Source organism: Equus asinus, chromosome 15 (genome assembly GCF_041296235.1).
Source record: "Equus asinus isolate D_3611 breed Donkey chromosome 15, EquAss-T2T_v2, whole genome shotgun sequence".
Classification (NCBI taxonomy): Eukaryota; Metazoa; Chordata; class Mammalia; order Perissodactyla; family Equidae; genus Equus; species Equus asinus.
Window position 1 is genome coordinate 22246803 of NC_091804.1, and position 13616 is coordinate 22260418.

Below are 13616 nucleotides of genomic sequence, written 5' to 3' on the forward strand. Positions count from 1 at the left end.
CTAATGTTACATAATAAAATGCCCTAAACTTAGGAGCTTATGACACCAATAATTATTTTTTCTCTTTCTCTTTCTTTCTTTCTTAGTTTTTCACAGTTCCTGTGGGTCAGGAAATCAGGATCCACAGCCAAGGAAACTCACTTGCATGGTTGGCAAGTTGGTGCTGGCTGTCGGCTGGGGACCTCGGCTCCACTTTACTGGAGCCTCCCACAGGACAAGTGGAGTGACCTCATGGCGTGGGGGCTGCTGTCCCCAGAGTGAGTGATTCAAGAGAACAAGGCAGAAGCTCAAAACCTGTATCAGCTAGATCCAGAAGTCACACGCCGCCACTTCTGCTCTGTTCTTTGGTCAGATCTGATTCAGTGTGGGAGGAGTGTACACGAGGGGGAGACCACCCCGAGACAAGGGTCATCGAGGGCGATCTTGGAGGCAGGCTACCACACTGGAAAGTCGGATCAGCCCCACCCGCCACCTCCTCCCCTGGGGACAGACACATTTTTATCTTTCCTAACTGAACTTAAGGTTGTGATTAACCTATCCGTGAGTTCTTGACACAAAGTAGGCCCTCCATAAATGCTATCATCAGCCTTTTTCTCCAAGTAGATTGAGGCATAGGATTTTGTCCTCATTCGTGTGTCCCCTTGTCTGCACACACATATACACACATATCACCACCAACACAACATATACACACAGCATATACACACATATCACCACCAACACAACATATACACACAGCATATACACACGTATCACCACCAACACAACATATACACACAGCATATACACACGTATCACCACCAACACAACATATACACACAGCATATACACACGTATCACCACCAACACAACATATACACACAGCATATACACACATATCACCACCAACACAACATATACACACAGCATATACACACATATCACCACCAACACAACATATACACACAGCATATACACACGTATCACCACCAACACAACATATACACACAGCATATACACACGTATCACCACCAACACAACATATACACACAGCATATACACACGTATCACCACCAACACAACATATACACACAGCATATACACACATATCACCACCAACACAACATATACACACAGCATATACACACATATCACCACCAACACAACATATACACACAGCATATACACACGTATCACCACCAACACAACATATACACACAGCATATACACACGTATCACCACCAACACAACATATACACACAGCATATACACACGTATCACCACCAACACAACATATACACACAGCATATACACACGTATCACCACCAACTAGGTCAAGATTTGGCACAAAGGAAGTGTAGGAGGCTGTGCATCAACCTTTTCATTCATTCATTCATTCAACAAGTATTCATTATTGTCCACCATGTGCCAAGCTGGCCTAGGGTTCTGGGATGTATCTCCTGCCCTGGGGAACTCACAGTCAACTGGGAGAGGCAAGCACAACGAGACGGAAAACAACCCATTTGTCTGTCATCAGAGAAAGGCCGAATAAAACAGGAAGTCAGATAATTCCAAGCTCCAGGGGTGACGTGGGGGAAAGTGGTCCCTCACGCACTGCTGGGCATGTGGACTGCGGCAGCCATCCTAGGGTGCATCAGACAGTGCTTAGGCTAAGGAGGTGTATTCTCTCCACCTCTGGAATCCTGCCCCGGGGTGTATATCCCAGAGACACACACACAGGAGTCTGTGAGAGTCACACACCGGAAGTTCATCAAGCTTTGCTTGTGGAGGCAGGAGCTGGAGGTGGCCACAGTGTCCATCACTCGGGGAATGGAGAAAAGAGGCATGGTGGACGCACGCACACCATGCACACCAAGCAGCAGTTAGAAGCAATGGACTCCTGTGAGACTCAGTGGCCAGAACACAGTGTTGAGTAAACAAAGCAACCTAAGAAACACAGCTATAGAAACTGCCATTTACGCAAATTAATAACCCACTCACACAAATCAGCACCATACAGTTGATAAGGACACATACATATTCAAAGATATGCATCAAAAATACTACAGTTGGGGGCTGGCCCAATGGCATAGTGGTTAAGTTCACGCGCTCCACTTTGGCAGCCCGGGATTTGTAGATTCGGATCCGGGAGGTGGACCTACACACATAATAGAGGAAGATTGGCACAGATGTTAGCTAACGGCCAATCTTCCTCACCAAAATATATATATTACAGCGGACCCAGAATATCCATCACAATATCGAAGGAGAAGAACAAAGTTGGAGGACTGACACTACCCAACCTCAAGACGTACTATAAAGCTGCAGTGATCAACACATTGTGGTATTGGTGAAAGAACAGACAAATAGATCAATGGAACAGAGTGGAGAGCCCAGAAATAGACCCCCAGAAATATAGTCAACTCATCTTTGACAAAGGAGCAAAGGCAATACAATGGAGCAAAGACAGTCTCTTCAACAAACAGCGCTGGAAAAACCAGACATCCACATGCAGGAACACGAATCTAGACTCAGACCCTGCACCCTTCACAAAAACTAACTCAAAATGGATCCCAGACCTAAATGTAAAACAAAACTATAAAACTCCTAGGAGATAACATGGGAGAAAATCTAGATGACCTTGGGTACGGCGATGACTTTTTAGATACAACATCAAAAGACACTATCCATGAAAGAAATAATTGATAAGCTGGACTTAATTAAAATTAAAAACTGCTCTGCAAAAGACAATGTCAAGAGAATGAGAAGACAAGCCACAGACTGGGAGAAAACATTTGCGAAAGACACGTGATAAAAGACTGTTATCCAAAATAAACAAAGAACCCTTAAACCTCAACAAGAAGAAAATAACCTGATTAAAAAATAGGCCAAAGACCTTAACAGACACCTCACCAAAGAAGATATCCAGATGGCAAATAAGCATATGAAAAGATGCTCCACATCATACACCATCGGGGAAATGCAAATTAAAACAGCAATGGGATACCACTACACGCGCATTGGAATGGCCGTAATCTGACAATGCCAAGTGCTGCTGACGGTGTGGAGCAACAGGAACTCTCATCTATTGCTGGTGGGAATGCAAAATGGCGCACTACTTTGGAAGACAGTTTGCTGGTTTCTTTAAAACTTAATATACTCTGATCATACTATCCAGCAATCGCACTCCTTGGTACTCACCCAGAGGAATTAAAAAACACATCCACACAAAAACCTGCCCAGGGATGTTTATAGCAGCCTGACTCATAACTGCAAAACCGTGGAAACCACCAAGCTGTCCTTCAGTAGGTGAATGGATAAATAAACTCTGGTCCATGCAGACAATGGAATATTATTCAGCGCTAAAAAGAAATGAGCTATCAAGCCATGAAAAGACCTGGAGGAATCTTAAATGCATATTACTAAGTGAATGGAGTCAATCCGAAAAGGCTACACACTGTATGATTCCAACTATATGACATCCTCGAAGAGGCAAAACTATGGAGACAATAAAAAGATCAGTGGTTGCAGGGCCCGGTGGCTGGGGAAGACTGACCTGAGCTCCCCAACTCGCCCACTGGGTAACCTCAGACGAGTCGCTTTCTCCACTCTGAACCTCAGTTTCTTCATCTGTAAAATGGGTGTAATAACAATACCTACCTTGGAAGGTTGTGATGGGAGGGAGGGAGATGAGCAAAGTACCAAGTCCCTGCCCCACGAAGCTTATATTCTAGTGGAGAGAAACAGCAGGTAGACAGTGTGTTCACCACTGTTTTCTCAGTACCCAGAACTGTGCCTGGCACACAGTGGGTGCTCAATTAACATCTATAGAGGAGCGAATACATGAATGAGTAAAAGCAGTGGTAAATGCTATGGAGAGAAGTGAGCAGGTAAGGGGGAGAGGGAGAGCCATGGGGTGCTGGGGGCGGGAGGGGCAGCAGTTGTTCCAGTCTCAGTGGTCAGGGAAGGCCTCCCAGAGGAGAGGAGATTTGAGGAAAGATCTGGAGGCAGTAAAGGACTAAGCTACGTGGACAGCAGGGGACAGTGAGTGCCAGGCAGAGGTGGGCTCCAGGGACAGTGAGGCGGCCAGTGTGGCTGGAGCAGAGTGAGAGAGAGGATGGGAGGAGCTGAAGCCCCTTGTGTGGGTGGGCTGAGAAAGTGGCCCCCCGCCCACTCCCAGAGATAAGGCCTTCAAGCTCAGTCCCTTCCCAGGCCTGGGGTCAGCCCCCAGCACTAGCACAAACTCTTCCAGGTGTTGAGCACTCCCTGTGTGCCAGGCCCTGGCTTTATTGGCATAAACTCAGGGATCCATCATCAGCCCTAGGACTGGGTCCTATTATTATCCTCAGTTTTCAAGCAGGAAACTGAGACTGCAAGAGGCAGTTAACCTGGGGCCGGAACCGGGTCTCTCTGATGCCAGACCCGGGCTTGCTCCTACCACATTGTCCTGGAATTCTTTGTTTACAGCTCGCCTTCCCCTCTGGGCTGCAGAAGGCCGGTCTCAGTCTCATTCACGGTTTTATTTTACTCCCAGGATCCCCTGTGTCAAAACCTGCCTGGGGAGCAAATGAATGAATGAGGCTCCCGGGGACCCTGCCTTCCCGGCCCGGTGCACGCCCTGCTTGGCTTCTCCATGGCGCGCTGGAATGGAGAGGGGGCCGGACGGAGGAATTTCAAGCCGCCTGAGGGTCGAGAGCAGAAGAGAGGGGGAGAAGGGGGAGAAAGCGAAAGTGAAGGGAACCGGGAGCCCCTGTGAGGAGGCGCAGACAGGGAAGGAAATCTCCCGGTAATAATTCATCGGCTCAGGAAGCAGCAGCCTGGCCTGGGGCTGCGAGCGGACCGGCCCTGCGGGGAGGGGGCCGCGCAGGCTCCTTCTCCTCCTCCCCAAAGCCCAGCCTGGCCCGGGTCACGGTCAAATGGGGGTGGGGGGAGCCAGGTGTGGGAACAGACTTTCCCGCAGACCCTGGGGCCTGAGGACTTAAGGGGCTGCTCTCCCAGCAGCCACGGGAAACCCTCCAGCCGCCCTCCCCCATTCCGGCCTGCGTCAGGAAAGCCAGGACAGCAGCGCGTGGCAGAGCCGGGAGGCGTCTTCAAGACAGCTCAGGCCCAGAAAGGAAGACGGAGGCAAAACGCATTTAGGAGCCTTTCAGCTCCACTCCTTGCGCTCTCTCTGCCACATGGGTTGCCATTTAGGCTGAAGACAAAGTTATTTTCAAGACCAAGGGGCTGCAGGCTTGTCCATTCCCCAGGATGGAGCTGGGAGGGGGCCATGAGCAACATGGGGACCCCAACAGCCAGTAATTCTTCCCAGGGCATCTGAGGAGAAGGCCGTGTCGGGCTGAACAATCCGAAGTTTCCGAAGGCAGGCAGGCAATGAGGAAAGACAACCTCTGCGAGCCGGGGGCGGGAAGAGGTGGGGGGCGCATTTGGAGCACTCGGAACAGCAGAGCGCAGAGGGGCGTGGCTTCAGAGCCAGGGAGGCCACGCCAGCCCAAGGTGGGATTGTGGGGAGTGAGGGATAGAAACCTGGATTTTACTGGGGAAGATGTGGGGGACGGGGGCCATGGGAAGCCATACAGCCTGGGACTAGTGCCCCCACTCACCACTTGTAAGAGAGAGGGCCAGAGCGCTTCTCTGTAAATCGGGGGTACTCGCCCGTAACTTCAGGAGAAGCAGTAAAGATCAGTAGGGTCCTCAGTACCATGTCTGGCACACAGCAGGTCCTCAACCCAAATGTCAACTCTGTGAAGGCAAAGAGTTTTTTTTGTTCACGTCTCTATCCTCAGACCTAAAACCGCGCCTGACGCGTAGTAGGGACCCAACAAATATTCGTTGAATGAATAAATAAGTGAATGGAGCCACCGGCGTTTGTGTTTTGTTTTTGTTTTGCTTTTGTTTTTTCAAGTTTGTCGTCAGGGATGTGACACCGTCGAATCCTTATTTGGACAGATTATCGTGTTTCTCCAAGTGCTCTCGGCGGACACCATCCTGTACAGAATGCAGATTCCTGGGCCCCATTCCAGACCTGCTGAATTAGAATGGAGGGAATCCGGGAACCCGCAGAGTCAAAAGACCTCCTCCCGCAATTCCTACACACACGAGAGTTGCAGAACCACGGTATTAGAATTCGCGGGCAGAAAACCCAAGCGGGTTCCTCTTCCCGGACGAAGAAATTGAAGCCAAGAGAGAAGGGACCTGCCGCAGTCTCCTAGAGGGTCTAGGCTGAGCATCCGGAGTCCAGATTTGGGCACACCCTACCCCACCCCCGCAGACCCCCGGCATTTGCGCGGCTCGCCCGCGGGGACCCGGAGCGTTCAGGCCTTCAGGGCGGGCCACCCGCTCGCGGGCCGCTTTCAACCTGGAGGACGGGGGCGGCGGGCGCGTCGCCATTGGCCGGGACGCAGCGGGCGCCTCCCGATTGGCCAGCGCGGAGCCCCCCCGCCCCGGCCAGGGCGGCCGAGTGACTGGCCCCTCCCTCGGCTATAAGGCGGCGGCCGGCGGGGCCGTGGGAGCGCGCGGGAGCGCACGGCGGGGCGCGGAAACGCTGGGTCGCGGCGCCCCGAGGGACGCGGCCGGGCGCCCATGGCGTTCGCGCTGCTGCGCCCCGTCGGCGCGCACGTGCTGTACCCGGACGTGCGGCTGCTGAGCGAGGACGAGGAGAACCGCAGCGAGAGCGACGCCTCCGACCAGTCGTTCGGCTGCTGCGAGGGCCTGGAGGCGGCGCGGCGCGGCCCGGGCCCCGGGGGCGGGCGGCGGGCGGGCGGCGGCGGCGCGGGCCCGGTCGTGGTGGTGCGACAGCGGCAGGCGGCCAACGCGCGGGAGCGGGACCGCACGCAGAGCGTGAACACGGCCTTCACGGCGCTGCGCACGCTCATCCCCACCGAGCCGGTGGACCGCAAGCTGTCCAAGATCGAGACGCTGCGCCTGGCGTCCAGCTACATCGCGCACCTGGCCAACGTGCTGCTGCTGGGCGACGCGGCCGACGACGGGCAGCCGTGCTTCCGGGCGGCCGGCAGTGCCAAGAGCGCGATCCCCGCCGCCCCCGACGGCGGCCGGCAGCCGCGCTCCATCTGCACCTTCTGCCTCAGCAACCAGCGCAAGGGGGTGAGTGCGCGGAGCTCGCTCCTGCGGAGGCGGAGGCCGGGGGCGGCGGGGGCCGGGGCCTCCTAGGGAGCAGGAGAGAGGCAGAGACCCCAGTGCAGAGAGGAGGGAGCGACGTGGAGATCGTCGGGGGTGCGGCGCTGCAAGCCCAGGGTTTGGTGTGGAGCAGAATCATTCGCTTAATGTCCCCTGGACAGAAGGGGTGCAGGGGAGCCCAGAGCTAGGACATGACTTAGAGGATGGAGATCGCTCATCGAGGGCGCCCCTTCCAACTAAAGGGTGTTGGGAAGAGGGCGTGAGGAAAGAATAACAAAGGCTGTCATTTACGGAGCTCTTCCTGTGTGCGGGATGTATTCCTCCTTTTTTTTTTTTTTTTTTTTTTTTAATCTTCGTAAGAGCCCTGCCAGGCAGCTCATTGTGCCGGTTTTATCACTGCTGAGGATTTGAAACTTAGAGAGGTGTAACCCCACTCCCGCATTCACTCTGCTAGGAAGCCAGAACGCAGGGCTGGGTTTGCTGGGCGTGTGTGGCCCTGGCTACCCCTACCGTGAAATGATTGTGCCCCATCCAAAGACCTGACCGATGGGCAGGAGACTGGAAAGACAAGGGGACACCTGAGGTACCCAGCTGATGAGCAGTAGGGGTGAAGGAGGGGGTCCCTGAGGGCACGCAGCCCTAAAAGGGATGGAGGGTTGGGGAGGGCACTGTTGAGTCAGCTGGGCAGAGCTGGCCAAGCTCCTGTGGTCTGTCCTAGGTGGGGGTGAGAACCAGGCTGCTAGGGGATGATGGATGGGGCTGGCTAGCAGCGGAGGTTGCTGGGGGCGCTCCTGGCTGAAAGCTGGCTCTGCCGCTGCCCAGGCCCTGGCGAACCTGCTTCACCCCCAGCCTTTCCCGCTCTGGCCTGGGCCTTTCCTACAGACCAGGAAGCTTGTCTGTGTGACAGCTTGGATTCCAGCAGCTACCACTTACATCTGGGGAAACTGAGGCTGAGAGGGTCCGTGAGTGGCCACAGCCTTTTGGAAAGTGAAAGAGCATGGGGGGTTGGAGTCAGGCCTCTTAAGTCCCCCGTCTGTGGTCCTCACGGCTGCCCTAGGCCCCCGGCTTCACTTTGTTCTGAGGAAGTCTCTGAGTCCTGGCCTCAGACTGCTCCCTTCTGGCTCGTCCGACTCCCAGCCTGCCTCTCCCCCCGTAGCTGCCTCAGTCTCCCTGAGTCAGTCTTAGGCTCGGACCTGGACTCTCTTGAGGTCCCTGCCGCTCCCAGCTTGGGCCCTGGTCAGTGCTCCAGGCTGGGCTGGGAAGCCAGATGGGCCTACAGGCGTCCAGCGTAGGGAGTGAAGGGTTGACTGGGCCCTCAGTGGTCTTCCTTGACCGCCTGTCACGCATTCATTCAGTTCAGCAAACCTTAGCTACCCCGTAGCCACCTTTTGTTGGCTCTGAGGACATTCCCAGAGAAGCAGGTTATGGGTCCCCACCTACCACAGTCAGGAACTCCCAGTATGGCACCAGGGCAAGGAGATGAAGACAGGGATGCTGAGGTCTGATGTTGGGGGTGGGGGGCACAAAGGGACCATCAGAACCCAGAGGAAGCCCCCGACCCCGGGGCTAAATTCCTGACCCGTGCTTTGGAGTGGAGGTAGGCACGTGAGGGAGTAGGGGCAGGCGTTCTCAGAGCCGGGCGCAGCAAGAGCTGGGGTCAGAAAACACAGCCTAGAGAGGGCAAAGGGAGGACACTGACGGTGGCAGAGCTCAGAGCAGAGTCCAAGACTGGCCGGTGATAGCCATCGCAGAGGTCTCACTGAGCACTGGTCTCTTGTGCCGAGCGCTCTTCACGCGTTATCATTAAAACCCCTCAGCGTCGGGGGAAGGAGCTGCTCTGGTCCCCCCTGCTTAGAGATGCTGCCGCTGCTTCAGAGACACAGCCTGTGATGGAGCCAGGATTCGAACTCAGGCCTGCCGATCAAGAAGTGTGGGAGGCCCCGTGCCTGCAGGCCTGGGGGAGAAGGTGTGTCTGTCACATGTGCACACCACGGCAGGTAGGCTGGGGCCCTTTCTGCTGGTCTCAGACCTGTGCCGCAGATCACGGGGCCTCGTCTGGATCTGGCTGCTTCCCTGAGACCTGTCTGCAGGACCAAGAATCCAGCCAAATTTGGCTACAAAAGCCATGCTCTCACCCCCACAGTCTCCTCTGGGAATAGGCGAAAGGGACAATCCTGGCCAGCTCTGGCCCCTTGAAGATTCGATGGAAGAACACTGGCTATCTCAGGAACCCAGGGCTTTGTGGGCCAGAGAGCTCCAAGGCCCCTTCAGTGTGAGCTACCTGGTTGATCTGGGGTTGAGGTCACCATGGAAACAGCTCCCTGTAGCATCTTTCTGTTTAAGGAGGGGTTAGGTGTGGCCCTCAGTGGTAGAAATAGCAAGTGGGAGATGGAAAGGGGATTCTTGTCTCTGCCCTGTTTTCCCTTTTGGCACCTGGGGGTGGGGGTTGGGTAGGATTGTTCTGTGAGGTGTCCCCACTTGGTGTCCTCAGCTGGGGAGCAGAAGAAGTGGTACGGGATGGCGGGGTGAGGAGGCGGCATTACCAGGTGATGCCGACAATAATGCTGTGAACATTCATTGAACACTTTTGACATTCCTGACAGTGTGCTAAATGCTTTACCCGTGTTCACTGTGTCATCCTCACAGTAACTCCACTTTGCACGTGGGAAACTGAGGCTCAGTGAGGTGAAGGCACTTGCCTGAGGTCCAACAGGTGGTCCATGGCGGAGAGACTGAAGCCCCGCTCTGTCTCACACCAGCCCAGCTCCTAACCACAGCGCTTCCCAGAGCCCTTGACGCTGAGTTCCTAGGGGCCGAAGAAGCTGGGGCCTAGTCAGGCCCTCTTCTTAGTGCTTCCGGCAGCTTACAAGCCTCTTTCACAGCTGCGTTGCCTTGGGCTGCGCCCTGGGGCGGCAAGTAGAATCATTTTGTCCCCGTTTCATAGATGAAGAAACTGAGGTTCCAGGAGGTCAACAGTCTCAGTAGTCTCATGGGACCGATGTCTCCTGGTGACCACCAGACTTGGGGTGGAGGTGGCTCTCCCTGTGCCTGAGGACATCCAGTGAAAGGGTGGGAGGCTGGTTTTCTATCCCCCAACCTCTCCATTGCCCTCCCCCACCTCCTTCCCCCCTTCTCAGCCACTCCTGCCAGAGTTTGTCTGAGAACCCCAAGCCCCAGGCTCTGCTGGGACTGTGGCCTCAGCCCTCAAAATAGCCCTGCCTGTGAATGAACACGCTGTCCCTGGGCCCGGAGAGCCTCGAGGGAGGCTGGGCTCGCATCTGGATGGCTCTGCCCCAACCTGGGCCCAGGGGTGGAGGGGCAGGGGCCAGAGCTCCCAGATGGTCAGCTCTTTCTCTGGATGGCTGAGAAAGATGCCTGTCCTGTCCTCTCCTGGCCAGGCTTGGCGGGGGGGGGGGGGGGGGGGGGGGGGCGGCGGGCATTTACAGTGGGGCTTCAGATACCTTCGTGTCCTGGATGCTGGACAGACTGTTGGACGACATGGATCTCTAGCCCAGCTCCTTCACCGGCTGGCTGGGTGCCTTTGGGCCAGTCATTCAACAGCTGGAGGCCTTTGAAAGAAGGGGGGACTGTCATGTCTGTGACCTCGCTGGCTTCCAGTGAGGATGAAACCCACGGGTCAGACCTCAGAATATCAGGTGGAGACTGCCCCTGTGGCGTGAGGGTCAGGTGGCTTCAGGGGCTGCCACCATCATCTTGTCTTCCAGTGGGCACCACTGATTCAGGCTGCATTGCTTGGCACCTGCTCCATGCCAGACTCTGGGCTGGAACTGGGGCCACAGAGTGAACTTTTCCCTGCCTCCCCCTGAGCTCCCAGCCTGATGGGGACACAAAGGAGCAGCCCCGTCTTCCCCTCCTGAGTTTTATCCTGGTGGAATGTTCCTGGAAGTGCTAGGCAATTACAGGAATCAAGAAACCTTCCCACAGAGCCAGGACTGGAGAGCATGTTCCTGGCAGAGGGAACACCCTGAGTGAAGGCAGGAAGGCCAGACATCCATGATCTACTTTTGAAGGCTGAGGAGTAACTGGGCACCATCAGGCAGTGGGGACGACCACTGTGGGCTTTGTTTGTTTTGCCCTTTAGTGTAAAATATTATGATTTAAAATGTGTTGGATTTTTTTCTAAGCCACAAATCACATGGGGAAGAAATGAAAAAGGTAAAAAAGCATATAGAGTGAAAAAGCCTTGTTCCCATCCTGTCTCCCCATCACCAAATTCCTCTTCTGCGAGGAAGTCCATTAGCACTTTCCCATGTGCCCTTCTCTCCATCTCAGCACACAGGAACATTCACTGCGCTCTCGCTGTTGTCCTCAAACGATGTTATCTTGATCTCGTTCCCTGTTGATCCATAACAGGTGTCTTCTGCCTTCTGCTGCAGAGAACTTGATTGTGTAGCTAACTGTGATTTATTTATCAAGTCCCCTATTGCTGGACGCAGAGGTTAGTTCCCGTTTTCACTGTGACCTGATGGAACCTCCTAATACATCTTTCTCACCTCCTACAGGGTGGCCGTCGTGACCTGGGGGGTAGCTGCTTGAAGGTGAGGGGAGTGGCCCCACTTCGAGTGCCTCGGAGATGAGCCAGGACCCCTGTGGCGTTTGCTCCAAGCAGGACCCCGGAGAAGAAGGCCAGAGGCCAGCCACTGGTAGACAGGAAAGAAGACCCCAGGAGCCGAGCCCAAGCCTTCTTTGTGTGGGGACCAGAGGACAATGGCCTAGGCCCATGACCCTCTGGGCAGGCCCCCTGGGACATCTCCACCCCACCCTGGAGAGCTGAGAGGACCCAGCCAGCCAGCCCCAGCCCTGGCTGGTCAGAGGCAAGGCAGTACTTTTGGAAAAACAAAGACTGTTGGTGATAGGATGTGTGCATGTCTGTGCGTGCGTTGGGGTGTGTGTGTGTGTGAGAGAGATAATGGATGGGTTTAAAATAAAAGGTATTTTTAAATAAAAGATGTTCCAAACTGAAGAAGGGAGGGACCTGGGACATCAGAGGTCAGAGGTAGCCGCTCTCCTGGACTTTGGCCGAGGCCCAGATGTGGCAGGTGCTGCCTTGTGCCCTGGAGGTGGTGGGGTCAGGAGGACCCGCCTCTCCAGAAGTCGAGATAACCAAACTTTGCTCACAGTCTTCCTGAACAGCTGTTAGGCGTCTGGTGCGGCTGGCAAAGCAATCTTAATTTTATTTATTTTTGAATAAGGAACATATTCATTCACATGGTTCAAAATTCAAAAGGTACAAGAGGGTATAGGATGAAAAGTCTTTCTCCCTCCTGTCCTTCAGCCACCAGTTCTCCCTGCAGGAGCCTCAGCCACCGGTTTTTTGTGACATCCTCACTCCTTATGAAAACCAAGCAAATACAGAGAAAGAAAAATATATATATATTTAAGTTTTCTTCCACTTTACACAAAGGGTAGCACTTTGTACATGCTTTCTGCTCCATGCATTTTTTTTTTGCTAATCAGCTTGGTTGTCATCCTGAGTCTGTACACGAGGTAAAGGGTTTCACTCACGGTCCTTTCGTAGCTGCTTGTTGACTTTGTGAATGTACCAGACGGTGAAGCATCCCTTATCCGAGTCTTCACAGACAGGGCTCTAGAGGCACGCAGATTTCCACGTGTGCAAACGAGTATGTGCTAAGGGGCTGTTCTGACCCTCTTTTAGCTGAGATGATTTGGAAGGATGATGACGCCCAGAGGCGTGTGGCTGGCACATGGCAGGGTGACGATGTGAGGTCTGTCCACCTTGAAAGCCCCAGGTGAGCTCCATCCGCTGTCCTGGAGAAGCTCCAGAGTGGGTGCCAGCCCCCCGTGACCCCGATTATTCCAGCAGCGCTGGGAGGTGGGGGCTGGTGTGTCCCCATTGCACAGATTCAGCCGAGATGGTGACGGGGACAGCTGTCAGCAGGGCCAGGAGTTCTTGGTTCTCTGGCTGGGGCTCTGTCCCTGTGAGGCCAGGATCAGAGAAGCCCAGGCGGCCGGAAGGTGGGGAACGCAGGGAGAGGGGCCAGGAGAGGCCGCAGAGCCGGGCAGCCGCCCTTCCCTCAGGGTGCGCTCCCATGCCTGTTTTTAAAACTTATGTATTTAACAAACACTTAATTAGCATTTGCCGATGGAAGCCAGGCTCCAGAGTCCACTCTCATGTCCACTCTGCTCTGTCACCCCCTGCAAAGTTTGACCTTCTGACTGAGCTGGAGGGGCTGCCCATTTTGCAGATCAACAGACAGATTGCCAAGCACCTGCTCCGTGCCAGACACGACAGGGGTGGGCCAGACCCACCCTGTCTGCCTCACAGACGAAAAACCAGACCCCAGGAGTATGAGGGGGTGGCTGGAATTGCTGGTCCAGACTGGAGTGGGCCGTGAAACCACGACATTGACCCCGTTTAGTATGACAAGTTCAGGAAGGAGGGCGCCGAGGAGCCGGGTCCTGCCCGGGAGAGCTTCCCCTGTGTCCAGGGACGCTGGCCTTGCCTGTCCTGTGTCCCA

At 54.7% G+C, this 13616-nt stretch overlaps 1 protein-coding gene across 1 annotated transcript; it reads left to right on the forward strand.

Annotated features, from left to right (window-relative positions):
- The first annotated feature begins 6468 nt into the window (after window positions 1-6468).
- TCF15 (transcription factor 15) lies at window positions 6469-12646 on the forward strand. Its single transcript, XM_044748667.2, has 2 exons — window positions 6469-7083; window positions 11640-12646. The coding sequence occupies exons 1-2, from the start codon at window positions 6562-6564 to the stop codon at window positions 11712-11714; spliced, it is 597 nt and encodes a 198-aa protein (XP_044604602.2). The 5' UTR covers window positions 6469-6561; the 3' UTR covers window positions 11715-12646.
- The last annotated feature ends 970 nt before the right edge of the window (window positions 12647-13616 follow it).

Bases quoted from the DNA above. Each gene is read 5' to 3' on its own strand.
- TCF15 (XM_044748667.2), top strand. From the start codon at position 6,562: ATGGCGTTCGCGCTGCTGCGCCCCGTCGGCGCGCACGTGCTGTACCCG. The intron at 7,084-11,639 runs GTGAGTGCGCGG...CACCTCCTACAG, and splicing joins TCAGCAACCAGCGCAAGGGG to GGTGGCCGTCGTGACCTGGG.